At 36.6% G+C, this 14447-nt stretch overlaps 1 protein-coding gene across 2 annotated transcripts; it reads right to left on the reverse strand.

Annotated features, from left to right (window-relative positions):
* Positions 1 to 1757: 1757 nt before the first annotated feature.
* Positions 1758 to 11402, reverse strand: LOC125649181 (phytanoyl-CoA dioxygenase domain-containing protein 1-like). 2 transcript variants are annotated; one of them, XM_048876462.2, is made up of 11 exons: positions 11264 to 11341; positions 11014 to 11060; positions 9831 to 9971; positions 9098 to 9215; positions 6839 to 6939; positions 6493 to 6634; positions 6245 to 6339; positions 4700 to 4805; positions 4480 to 4564; positions 4045 to 4240; positions 1758 to 2683 (listed from the first exon to the last, which is right to left on the reverse strand). In XM_048876462.2, exons 3-11 carry the CDS (start codon positions 9960 to 9962, stop codon positions 2552 to 2554), a joined length of 1107 nt encoding a protein of 368 aa, XP_048732419.2. In that variant the 5' UTR covers positions 9963 to 9971; positions 11014 to 11060; positions 11264 to 11341; the 3' UTR covers positions 1758 to 2551. The 2 variants fall into 2 exon arrangements, with proteins under 2 accessions (XP_048732419.2, XP_048732420.2); XM_048876463.2 differs by lacking the exon at positions 11014 to 11060 and having other exon boundaries at positions 11264 to 11402.
* Positions 11403 to 14447: the final 3045 nt, after the last annotated feature.

Below are 14447 nucleotides of genomic sequence, written 5' to 3' on the forward strand. Positions count from 1 at the left end.
ATAAACACCGATCCACCATCAATAACCACCGATCCACTTCAATAAACACCGATCCACCTCAATAACCACCGATCCACCATCAATAACCACCGATCCACCTACAATAACCACCATCAATAAACATCAATAACCACCGATCCATTTCAATACCCACCGACCCACCATCAATATACACCGACCCACCATCAATAAACACAGATCCACCTCAATAACCACTGATCCACCATCAATAACCACCAATCCTACATCAACAAGAGGTACTGTGAGCAATACTCACTAAGAATACCCCCCGCTTACCCCAATCTCCCAAAGGGTGTTGGTAATAGGTATAAACTACCTCTTTTCTGAGTGTAAAAATCAAATGGCATGACAAACCGAACCATATTGCTACTTCGATGTCCAATGCGCTTGACCTTTGACCTTTTGACCCCAAAATCGATAGGGAACATCTTCATCCCATGGGTAGTCCATATGTATGATATGGTGACTGTAGGTGGAAAGGATAACGCCTTAGAGCCCGGAAACCATATTGTTACTTCGATGTCCAGTGTGCTTGACCTTTGACCTTTTGACCCCAAAATCGATAGGGAACATCTTCATCCCATGGGTAGTCCATATGTATGACATGGTGACTGTAGGTGGAAAGGATAACACTATAGAGCCCGGAAACCATATTGCTACTTTGATGTCCAGTGCGCTTGACCTTTGACCCCAAAATCGATAGTAGTCCATATATATGATATGGTGATGGTAAGTGGAAAGGATAATGCTTTAGAGCCCGGAAACCATTGCGTCTACAGACGGACGGACGGACAGACAGATGGACAACCCGATTCCAGTATACCCCCCACAGATCCACCACCAATAAACACCGATCCACCATCAATAACCACCGATCCACCTCAATAACTACTGATCCACCATCAATAACCACCGATCCACCTCAATAACCACTGATCCACCATCAATAACCACTGATCCACCGTAAATAACCACTGATCCACCTCAATAACCACTGATCCACCGTAAATAACCACTGATCCACCTCAATAACCACTGATCCACCGTAAATAACCACTGATCCACCTCAATAACCACCGATCCACCTCAATAACCACTGATCCACCATCAATAACCACCGATCCACCATAAATTAGTATCCATCAACCATCGAACAAAATCAGGAAACCTGTTGAGAAATATTAGATGGCCACGGATGAAAAAGCATGGCAGTTTATATTATTAATCACGACTGCAGAGAGAAGTTTTGGATGCACAGACTGAAATCTAAATAACGTTGGCTAGCGTTTCAACCTGGTGTTTGACTGCAATCTTTCTGTGATCTTATTTTTCAAATTTTTCCGTTTTTCTCTGTTGATGTCTAATTTTCGATAGCACTGATTCGCGTGTGCATAAAAGATAATGGTCATAGAGTTTCTAATGCTTTGTATATATTTTTGTTGTAAAATATATCATTATCTGCCTTCACTGATGTTAATGAAACAAAACAAATTTATACGAACATCATCTCGCATGCGCAAAGGCTGGGTACTACACACAATGACGTTTATTCAAATGTAGCCTTTATTCAATAATCTCCCTCTGTGTGACTTTACACACACCAATACTTTATACATGTAACTGCTAACATTTCCATCGGGTAAAAGTTTATAGAAATATGCAGATACCTCTCCAAATACTTGTACTGAATCCTGTACAAACAGCACATTTACAAAAATGCATCTCTCATAATTCACTGGTAATAAAAATATTTAATCCGATTAATGACCAAGAAGCATCCGAAATTTACACAACAGTACTTAACGTACATGTAGATTTACAAGCAGCAGTGAAACGATGATCTGTGTGAAATAACACATTGAAGAAGAAACGCTTAACTACATGTAATACAGCTTATTTCTATACATATGCTATTAAAATATGCATTCTCTTTTTATAAATATCATTTCACACTACAATTGTCATGCCCCCGTTGTGAAATATCTGGAGGTAGATATAGAACTGGCCCTTCCATTTGTAGAAATTTATAGATGAAAGGTGAAGACAATGAACAGTGATCAATATCATAACTCCTATAAGGAAACAAAATTAAGACACGGACCCCTGGATATACCAGAGGTGGGATCATGTACCTAGGAGTGAGCATCCCCTGTCGAACGGTCACATCCGCCGTGAGCCCGATGAATGACACGGTTCAAGTTTCGTTCCATTGGAGCTCTCAACAGTTATCTCCCCAATTATATATAATTAACAGTGGACTTAATATTGAATTTATCGATTGTGTGAAGTTGCTAATTGATGAAATACAGAAATGTCTTTATCTAGTTTTTGAAAATTTGCGTAGGCATCATAAATTCGGTACCAGGTTGTCTAATTACCAAACTGTGTGTAACCTTTGGATTCTGTGCAAACGAGATTATGTATGAATAATGATTTTGAATTGAAGATGCACAACATTTATGATATTTCAATGAAAGCATTTTACCAATACAGTTACAAAAACAAAAATCCCTGTCTCGTGTGCACACTATTAAGCCTTCGTCCAAGTTTCTGGATTGTTTTCCATTTCTCTGTGTTTTTCAACATGGCGGTTCACGTGCACTATTTCCCATTTCTTCATCCAAGGCCCTTGAATGGTGGTGTCGAATTCGTCTATTTCTTCCTGTGAAGCAGAAACAAATACATTTTTGTAAGACTCTTTGAAGCTCAACAAAAGGATGTCATGGTTGCGATATTACTAACACTAGACCAGAACACCATAAAGTGGACCATCCCTTTGTAAATGTGTATTAAAAATCGGAACATCGAACTCGATGTATTTAACGACACATCCACCCGCGCACGCGTACCATCGCATTACTACAATATATATCCAGTTCCAGTCTAATTAAAATCAAACCTCACTTCGCTCGATATACGGATAGTCGCTGCGTGGGACGACTATCCGTATATCGAGCGAAGTGAGAGGTTTGATTTTAATCAGACTGATCCAGTTCAATTCCCTGGCGAAGAAATGAGAAGTTATTTTAATAAATCTGATACTGTTGGTGCAATGTACATCTATCTCTTCTGGGACAAGGAAAGTAAAAAAAAAAAAATCAGAATTAGAATAAATCATATTAACAAGAGGCCTACCGACCTAAGCAAGTCACCTTAATAACACAATGATATAACCTAAATTCCAATTGTGTAGTATGATGATGGTGCAACTGGTGTATCTTTCAAACTTGAAAAAGAAGATATCATCATTCCCAGGTGACCAAAAGTAACGTCGATTCTCCATTCGTAAAATCATGAATGGGCAGACTTTCATAAGAAATCTCTCAATTGTTATTTATCAAATTCATCTTGTCCTACCCTGGGACCTTAACCCTTGACGCAAGAGTCATGAATCTTAAACTTCAGCAGAGGTCCCCCTGCTCTTTATTACTATGTACTAATGCACGTTATTACTGTCAAGGGTTAGAAAAAATACTAGTCATACATTTTCACCATATGAGCCATAGAGCTTAAACTCACCACCTCAGACCTTGAATTTCATCCTTTATTTCGGTACAGAATTCCAAGTTCATTATCAGTATGCACTAACCTGATTGTTTGATACCCAAGAAGATTTTAAAGAAATAATGCATTTACAGAGCCCCACTAAAATCGCATTTCTGACATTATCCATGTCACTTGAAAGTCTTCTTTTTTTAAAACGAGTTGCAAAATATAACATTGGTAACCAACTCACATTAGTTATGGAAATTACATATCCTCTTGTTAGAATCACTGACCTCTATGCTCAATAGGACTATTATCTAGATGTCCGGAAGTAATGACGGGGTGGGTTTTTTTAATAAACTGTGTAATTTTTTGCGGCTTTGGTTTTACCGTTCAACCCCCCCCCCCCCCCCCCCCCCCCGCCTCTGAGAGAAAGAGGTACCACGAAATTCATTCCTTTCTCTCCTCGAGAGGAAAGTAAACGACAAAGGACGGGAAGGAATCATTTGTTTCTAAGTGATACATATGACGTCATACCTTGCCCGTCATGGCAGCTGTCTGTTTATCATGTCGATTAATGGCGTCAAACGACGTCCAGTCAATCTTCATGTCTGGATCCTTGGATGATCGCATCAGAAGTCCCTCCTTCAGACCATAGAAACCCACTGGTTCGCTGGGTCTCTGCCATCGCAGGTCTAAACTCCATCGAATCGACTTTGACAAATTCGGTAAACTTTGTAGATGAAATATTATAGAACATCAGTCTAAACAATAACTACCAGATACAACATTGCTTTGGAAGGCTATTCTGGAAAATTTTAAGCCTCATACTGCATCCTTGATTTCCAAGAAAATGTATTGTATATCGCGTTGAATTGTAATTTGCATCATCAAAGAAGACAAAAACTCCAATATTGGTATTTACTGAGAATGACTGCAATATAAGCTGTAGCTGTAGTATAGTATGATTACCTTCTATGAGGAACAAGATTGTTGAATAATAGCATCCCGCCATAACTTATGGGGCAAACCTTAAAGTCATTCTCGATGTCGATATCTGTCAACAGTAAATACTAAATAGAGATCACAAAAATTGCTGGCTCCAAATATGAATTGGACTTTTCCATTTTCATACTGTAAATAGAATATGTGTAGACTAGACACTATTTAGAATGAAGTGAATAACACATACCTAATTTTTTTTTCATTTCTTCTTCCTCCAGCATGACATACCACGTACCGCCATAACAACATTGATGAGTTCCTACTTTTCCGGTCTTATGACCTTTGACCGCTAACTGCAACACAACCCTAAGTTAGATAATTTTTCGCCATTCATCGATACATTTTAACTTGGAAAATTAATAGCAGCTCAAAAACAACCCCAAACCTGCTGTTGGATAACAATTACATGCACATGTAACAGTGCGTGTCTCTGTTGTTATAATCCAAACAGACATGATTTAAGGGGGAATAACACACACAGAAAATCTGATATCGTACATTTAAAGTGGACGATATGTACAATATTATTTGAAATTGAAAACTTTAAAACTTACTTTATTTGATTCAAACATACAGCTTTAGAATGACTCTGTTATCATAATCCAATGAGACGTGGTTTAAGGAGAAATAAAACACATGAGAAATCTGATATAGATGCAAAGTAAAAATTGAAAACTTTCATCTGGTTAAAAATGCAGTAAAAGAATAAAGTCATCTAGAAAAAAATATCAAAACCACTGCTAGATAAAGCAGGTATGGCACGATAAGGATCATTTCCTGCTCAATGGCCATAATTTTGCAGCCCTTCACCGGCAGTGGTGACGTCTCCAAATGAGTGAAATATTCTCGAGAGGGACGTTAAACAATATTCAATCATGGTATGAAATTCCGCAGATTTTACTTGTACCGCGGACAGAACGGAATTAAATAAGTACCGCGCGAAATATTGTACATTTACAGTATTGGATTATCTTTATGCACAGAGCATGACAACGTAAAACTGTTAATTTCATTAAGGTCAAGCAATCTACATTTACGAAAATTTGAGCACTCAAAGAGGATTGCCATACGACCCCATTCTGTCTCACTCTTTCCCTTGAGCAGTTCCTCTTAAACAGAGACACTTTTATTTGTACGAACATGAATTTCCCTGACCCAAGGATACTTGTGGTAAGATTGGTTGAAAATCGCCCATGCTTCTGGAAAAGCCGATTATCTATAAATTTACTTCCAGTCGGTGGTTAAACTATGGTCATAAGACCTACGAATTGGGGGAGTTAACAACAATACTCGTACTGAAATTTGATAAAGCTTAGTAATTACTAGAAAGAATTTATTTTCATTGCAATATTATTTATAGGGTCCACTGCACTGCCTTGATAACGCATTCATCAAATGAAAATGCTATGTTACATTCATTAATCTTTGCCTATGGACCAATTTTTAAAAAAAAAATTCTCTTATTGTTGAGTGAGTGGTGGTGAAAGAGCAACAACAGATAGGTTACGAAAGGTATAACAGCCACAACAGATAATGGAAGGTGAGGCAGCCATAAAAGACTAGCAACGAAAGGTAAGACAGCAAAAACTGACAGGTAACAGAAGGTGAGGGCCAGTAATGGAAGGTGAGAGATCCTTAACAGGCAGGTAAGAGAAGGTGAGGCAACCATAACAGATAGGTAATGGAAGATGAGGCAGCCACAACATACAGATATGGAATGTGAAGGTTTTACCTGTAAACATCCGTTGAGTTCGTTGGCATCCAGCAACGGAATCCAAGCAGTTGGTTGTATTACTTTGTAAGAAGTATTGTCTAAGTACCCAACATCTTCAAATGTAAAAAAAAAAAAAAAAAAATTTAAAAAATTCTATTTTAAATGAAGTTTTCATTCGCAAGCCCCATCATAAAGTAAAAGAAACGAGGAGAGAGAGAGAGAGAGAGAGAGAGAAAAAGAGAGAGAGAGAGAGAGAGAGTTTATACCTTGATGCCATGGAACGGTTGTAGCCTCGTTCTGTGGTGTTTTTGTCCTTAGGTTCCATACAGGGTGACCCATTATGTCCGGACCGATTAGTTGTTCTACCACATTCAAAAGTCTGTCACTTGCCCAAATATCTCGAAATGCCTAAAATGTAATAAAAACAACTTCTTTATCATTTATATAACTCTCTATATATTAGGAATCCAATCCTGTATATTGATGTATGTATGTGTGTGTGCGTGTGTATAAATGCGTGTGTGCAAATCCAATTTCGGATACCAGTGGATGTATTTAAATGAAATTAACACGAATCTATGAAATTAATCTTCATTTCATAAGATACTTTACCTGTGGCATGGATCCTATTTTATGTAGCATTATGTTTGCACCTGGGCATTCTTTTTCAATCTCCGCGAGTCTTTCAAAAAGTCCATATTCTTTATACAGCTCTGTTCAAAACAAATTATGCATGTATGAACATTTTTACGGACAAGATTAAGTTCACTTTACGCAGTTGTGAGAAAATAGTCTCAAGACTTTATTGTACATTTAGAACTTCCTGTAGTGTTCCCTATATGTGCTACTTTCATACAGCCCGTCATTTGGTCGAATGACGTCTGACGTGTTTCATGCCAATTGTTAGGCCGGTCTGGTTTTGACTACAGATTACTCCGTTTACCTGATCAAGATATAAGGTTCACGGCGGGTGTGACCGGTCAACAAGGCAGGATTTTTAAGGTCTTGATATCTAGTAGGGTCTGGGTCTTTCCAATTGAGAAATGATTGGGGTGGGGATAGTGGCATGTGCTTGAAATTGGGAAATAACGTTATATACGAAGATGAAGGGGAAAACCCAAACCAAATGCATTAAGGTATAATTGGACTTCTTCTGACTTTCAATTTGAAGCTTACCTCATTTAAATAAGCAGAGGCCGAAAAAAAACAACAGGTTTACTTAAGAATTTTGAAGCAAACAAAATTGTAATCTGTGGGCTTATGGGGGAGATTTGTGGACAATAAAGCTACCCTGACTTCTTTTCATCGTTTTGGGAATTTTTAAGTAAAGATTGGGGAAAATAACTGCTTTTTAGTATTGGAAATGGGGCCTTACTTCGGCTCCCTACCGACTCTTTAAAACCCTGTAAGGGCTGCTTACTCCTCCTAGGCACCTGATCCAACACTGCTGTTATTTCCATGTTTTCATGTAACAGAGCTAGGTTGATTATACATCTAAAATTCTTTACATAAGAATCAGACAAGAAACATCTAAAGAAGAAAGACCACGCTTTTGGTGTGCTCTTATTCAGATGCGAGTCACTTCATTAAATTCGTATCGGCCATATAAGCATTTCATAGTAAATAGCTCTTTTTGAAAAATACTGTGTAATCAAAAAGCTTTTCTTTTGTCGACAGTATGATAGGGCCACAAAAAGGATGAAAATTACGCCCAGTGCAAATTGAGCAATAACTAACAAAATAAACAGCTATAATAAAATCAGAATATTACAATGCAAAATGAACCATAACTGTTGCAAAACGAAGACTCTCCAATGCAGAATAGATAGTCTTCAATGTAAAAAGAAAGAGTCATTCTCCAAATTTACGCTAGATGGTCAGTAGGTCATTAATTCAGCTCAAGTAACCAATCGGAACATCGTTCGGCCAATCCGTCATGTCCAGAAAAAAACTCGGATATACAGAGGCCGCCATATTAACTACTTTGGGTCACAGTAATGGCGTTGTCAGCAGTTTGCACGTTTTGTGGCTAAACAGCAAAGAAATATATACCTAATTACTGATACAAAAGTTGCCGTTGGGAATTTTTTTTTAGGGAAAATGTTAATGGAAACTCTTTTCAAATCAATTTGACTGTGCTTCGAAGATATGTGTAATTTCCATGTCTTTCTCGAGAAGCAAAATCTTAACAGTCTTCGAAAATCGCTATCTTTTGTTTGCATATGATACCACGTGCAACATTGTCAGAAGCTACTATAAGACTAATAAGGGCAGTCAATTTATAGTCGAAATCTCTCTCTCTCTCTCTCTCTCTCTCTCTCTCTCTCTCTCTCTCTCTCTCTCTCTCAAACACACACACATACACAATAAATGGTTGGGCAAAGACGGACCCCTGGACATAACAGTGGTGGGATCAGGTGCTTAGCAGGGGTAAACATCCCCTGTCGACCGTTATTAGAATGATAAAGGCATTTACAGTTCTCCGATTTACTGGAAAGTTGAGTTAAGTATACACTCCATGAAGACATAGATGTAACTGTTGTTATAGTGTTGTTATACTTGTCTCGTGAAGGTTATTCGTATTCCTCATTAGGATCTGAAGGTCGAATCGTTTTGTAAGTTGAGACCTAAATGTCAATAGTCTGGACAAGCCACCTAGCGTTAATTTGGAGAATGGCTAATAATCGTTTGTCCTCATTCGGTGACCTTCGTTTAACGTGAAGGTTCCTTTTGTATTTGAATTTTTAGCTGTTTATTATTTAATCATTATTAATCCGACATAGTTGTTATTTGTTTTTACGCACGACATAGCCATCAGGGAAAAGTGGTAACATTTGACTTATACTCTTTCTACATAGAACAAATCCTCACTGGTGATTTTTCCCGCGCTGTGCAGCTTGTTAACTAGGTCATCCACCAGCAATTTGATAGCATCCCGGCATGCATTGAGCTCCTCCGGCCGGAAAAATTCCTCGACAACTACGTAACCCTACGATAAAAACAAATTATGCATAAGCTGTCAACATTTTTTAAACAAACCGAGAAATTGGGAATTCTTTTGTAGTCATGAATACGTAATTCAGTTTTTCAAACAAGCATCTAGGCCTTGTGCATAAACGAGATGGAGGACGTGCCTTTCCGTGCATATTTTACCTGATAAGATTTTAGTTATCTTTTGTCTTGTACAAATACGTTTGATATTTAGGTCAGGTGTCACCGTTTGCGAGAGATTATTCTAAGTATTTTCCAAAGATGATCAACTAAAACGGCAAGACGGCACGTGATACTTGAATGATAGCTGTAGAAAGACTGGGATTTCAACCTGCAAGGCCATACTCGAAAAATTAAACAGACCGAAGTGATTGTAACGAATCTCTTATATAAAAACATACACAGCGCTACCACACACCGCTACCATGGATATACCGAATTTAGTAACTCTTACACAAACATACTTTTGCAAATAATTCAAATCATTTACCATCAATACACGATGTTCTAGATCAGAAAAATAAGTGTTTGGGTTGATCAATTCTAATGTATTTTATTTTAACCCTTCATCGTTGATGAAATCATATAACTCAAAAATAATGATAATACATACTTCCCTAAAAAATTGCTGAATTTTTTCTTGAGATAATTGTCCAGGTTTGTTCACTTTTGGCTGGTCTGGCATGGCATCCATGTTGAAAAGTTCCGGGTGAGCTTCATCGGTGGAGCCTGGATACGTCTCCATGGTGACAAGCTGTTTAAACGTGGGTGGTTTACAATTCTAAACAATTCTTATTTTCAAATACACACACTATGGCATTTCCACAAGCTAATTACATAGGGATTGTATGATCAGTAAACTTTTTAAAATCTATAATTGCATAACATATATGTGCATGTATTAGTTCTATACCTGTACCCTTGGTTATATTGTTTAAATACTAAATTATACATATATATGTACCTCAAGTACCATTGTATGAATGAAGGTAAATATGATGTTAAAAAATACGCAAAAATCTTATCGTGGTTCTTAACCTGAACATTTTCTTTGATATTAATTGTTATATTATTGGTGTGCGTTCAAATGGAAATGATGTACATGATTTCATACAATTCAATGAAAATTCAGATGACTTGATTTATGATTATGTACAAAGAATAAATAATTATACACTGTATCAATATGCTGAGTTTAAGAATCTTTATATTTAACACATACGAATGTATGTAGATACCAAATTTTCAGTAACATGGTTCTCAATTTATTATGATAAATAATAAGCTCATGTTATATTAATACAAAGAAAGGGACATATAAAATATAAACAATAGGCTAAGAAATTTGAACGAAGGAAATTGTTACATACAGAGATGGTATAAAGAATAGTTGAATTGCACATTCTAAGAAAGTTAATCCCGCACAGGACCACACCGGGGTAAGTCGGCATAAGTCACTGTTTTTACCAATTGCCCAGTCTAATTAAAAATTAGATCCTTTGATCCGCTCACCTACGATCGCTAAATCTCTGAGCAATATTTAACGAATAAAATCGATAGAGGTATATTCATCCTGTCCTATGTGTTGATTCATAAGCAGGCAATATACGTTGGATGGTGTTAAATATTTACAGGTAAGATACAAAAAAAAAGAAAGAAAGAAAAAGCTAATGGAAAGATTACGCCGTCGGAAGGAGGAAATAACATCTATATCGGTGCAGTCAATGATTTAGGTCAAACAGATATATATACAGGATGTAGAGACGATGTATAATGTGAATGTCTATAAAACTTACATCTTGATTGTTCCTAAAAACAGCTACTCCGTACAAAATGCCCCCTCCTTTCAAAACAGAAAATGACTGTAAATCTTTCACGATAGAAAAGGGTCAAATTCGTGCAATTTAAAGTTCACTTTAAGTAGGGCATGTCGATAAATTTAGATTTTTCTGGTTTCGTCCAGTCTCAAAAGAATTTATTTTCATCAGAAATGCGACTGACACCATTCAGAAATGCATCTGTATACCGAAATATTCCGATACTTACTTAGTTACTGCGAGTCTCCCAGTCTCAAAGAACGCCTTTCTATACTCCGGAAGTACACTAACGCAGAGTAAAATAAGAAAACGGATAGGATCAAATATATCCGGAGATCAAGACGGGTTTTCAAAGCAGCTCACTGTCTTTAGTCTGGTTCTGTTATATACTGATAGACACGCAAAACGTGAAGAATGGGGGTGGGGGGTCAACTTGTCCAAACTTCCGGTAGATACAGATGGGCGTTTTAATCCACGGCTTGCCTTTCTTTCGGATCATCTTTAATATATCAGTCATCAGCTTTAGAGTCAATCTTTGGCTGGTTTTAAAAAAGTTCCGTCTAGCCCGTGATCAAAAAGACCTCGTGTGCAACAGATCTTTAATAAGTGTGTAAATTTCAAATTTATAATTTGTAATCAATATGTAATAATTGTAATAATAAATACGCAATGTAATTTTCCGATTTGGGTAAATTGTTAAGGTACACAAATTTACTAGATTTTAGAGAAATAGGATGACTCAATACTAGTATATCCAGGTATTGATCATTGCTTGCTAGCTGTGACGGTTCAATCAAAAAGGATATTGGAATAGTTTTATGTTGATTTCAATTGTTAGAAAGAAATAGAGAGGTTAGATTTATTAGGTGAAAGGAAACGATAATTCAAAATGAATATTAAAGAATGCCTTTTAGCATGTGATTGAGTTCGAAGACATACCAAAGAACACGTGTTTTCGGGAAATTATCAAATCCATCCATGTCCTAAGTCCGAGAATAGGATCGACGACATTAAAAAAAATGGAAATTCTAACCCCATACGATTTCCGCCAACTATGCCTTTAATTATCAAAATAATTTTTTAATTTTTTTTTTTTTACATTATCTACAACATATACCTACGTGTTGATGTCTGTTATATTGAATTCACTTTATTGACATTACTATGTTTATTGATTGATCGTATGTCATTTAACGTCTCTCGAGAGAATTTTTCACTCATATGGAGACGTCACCATTGCCGGTGAAGGGCTGCAAAATTTAGGCCTATGATCGACGCTTACAGCCTTTGGGCAGGGAGATATCTTTATCGTGCTACACCTGCTGTGACACGGGGCCTCGGTTTTTGCGGTCTCATCATCCAAAGGACCGCCCCATTTAGTCGCCTCTTACGACCAGTCTGACTAAAGCCACTTCAAATTGAACTATTATGGGGCTGGCTTTAGTCAGTCTGCTCTTACGACAAGCAAGGGATACTGAGGACTTATTCAAACCCGGATTCCCACGGAACGACTTTGTTGAACATCATAAACAGCAAATTACAATTAAAATACAAGCAAATGGGGTACAAGGATCTTTAGAGGTCTATAGGGCTGAGACAAGGCTCCATTCACACTATATTAACAACCATGTAATGCGGGGTGTCTTATTGGGGAGGGGGTTTCCCTTCAAATTGCTTTCGAACCTCCCAATAGAAAAGCTGATCATAGCATAGAATTTGTATAAAACGTCATACTCTGATTTTTTATTGTTTAGTTTAATTTATACATTTACTTATATTGCTACAACCTGAGAATAAAAAGAAATCAAATTATGGATAATTTAAAAACAAAGGGAATTATCTAATAGTGTGCGAACGTTTCCAAAGAAATTCAATCAAACATTTAGAAATTGACAATTTAATTAGACAGCATTTTATTATGATAATTCATAACAAGATCAAACAGTAGGCACTGCCTATATAAGTCCTCTCCGTAGAGCGTACAAGGTCATACAAACATTAGAATATATACAGACACAAAAGGTATGATAATTTGAACATTGCAACAATATAGGTAATCTATGAGATGGCAGCTTATAATATAATTCTGCTGTAATATTGTGTGAAATTATTAGATAGTTTACACTTTTATGTGCAATTAGTAATCAATAGTTGTAGGTATAAATACTATAAACGGAAGACACAAAATAGGAAAATCAAAAAAAGAAACATGAAAAGAAAGAAAAATGACAATAAGACCGACCCCCCCCCCCTGCATTTTAGATGTTATTAGATCACTGGGGTATATACCACTATTGATCATATTATTTCTCCATTTGTTATATCCAAGGCTAGCACTAAAGCACAACTCTGTATTTATAGGGACAGCATCAAATCGTCATATATAAAGCACAACTCTGTATTTATAGGGACAGCATCAAATCGTCATATATAAAGCACAACTCTGTATTTATAGGGACAGCATCAAATCGTCATATATAAAGCACAACTCTGTATTTATAGGGACAGCATCAAATCGTCATATATAAAGCACAACTCTGTATTTATAGGGACAGCATCAAATCGTCATATATAAAGCACAACTCTGTATTTATAGGGACAGCATCAAATCGTCATATATAAAGCACAACTCTGTATTTATAGGGACAGCATCAAATCGTCATATATAAAGCACAACTCTGTATTTATAAGGACAGCATCAAATCGTCATATATAAAGCACAACTCTGTATTTATAAGGACAGCATCAAATCGTCATATATAAAGCACAACTCTGTATTTATAGGGACAGCATCAAATCGTCATATATAAAGCACAACTCTGTATTTATAGGGACAGCATCAAATCGTCATATATAAAGCACAACTCTGTATTTATAGGGACAGCATCAAATCGTCATATATAAAGCACAACTCTGTATTTATAGGGACAGCATCAAATCGTCATATATAAAGCACAACTCTGTATTTATAGGGACAGCATCAAATCGTCATATATAAAGCACAACTCTGTATTTATAGGGACAGCATCAAATCGTCATATATAAAGCACAACTCTGTATTTATAGGGACAGCATCAAATCGTCATATATAAAGCACAACTCTGTATTTATAGGGACAGCATCAAATCGTCATATATAAAGCACAACTCTGTATTTATAGGGACAGCATCAAATCGTCATATATAAAGCACAACTCTGTATTTATAGGGACAGCATCAAATCGTCATATATAAAGCACAACTCTGTATTTATAGGGACAGCATCAAATCGTCATATATAAAGCACAACTCTGTATTTATAGGGACAGCATCAAATCGTCATATATAAAGCACAACTCTGTATTTATAGGGACAGCATCAAATCGTCATATATAAAGCACAACTCTGTATTTATAGGGACAGCATCAAATCGTC

The sequence above is a fragment of the Ostrea edulis genome, chromosome 5 (genome assembly GCF_947568905.1).
Source record: "Ostrea edulis chromosome 5, xbOstEdul1.1, whole genome shotgun sequence".
In the NCBI taxonomy this organism is placed as follows: Eukaryota; Metazoa; Mollusca; class Bivalvia; order Ostreida; family Ostreidae; genus Ostrea; species Ostrea edulis.

Excerpts from the sequence above, each read along its gene's own strand:
- LOC125649181 (XM_048876463.2), bottom strand. The coding sequence starts at position 9,962 with ATGGAGACGTATCCAGGCTCCACCGATGAAGCTCACCCGGAACTTTTC. Across the intron at positions 9,216-9,830 it reads TTCAGCAATTTTTTAGGGAA|GGTTACGTAGTTGTCGAGGA; the intron begins GTATGTATTATC and ends TTTTTATCGTAG. Across the intron at positions 2,684-4,044 it reads CAGCTGCCATGACGGGCAAG|GAAGAAATAGACGAATTCGA; the intron begins GTATGACGTCAT and ends TCTGCTTCACAG.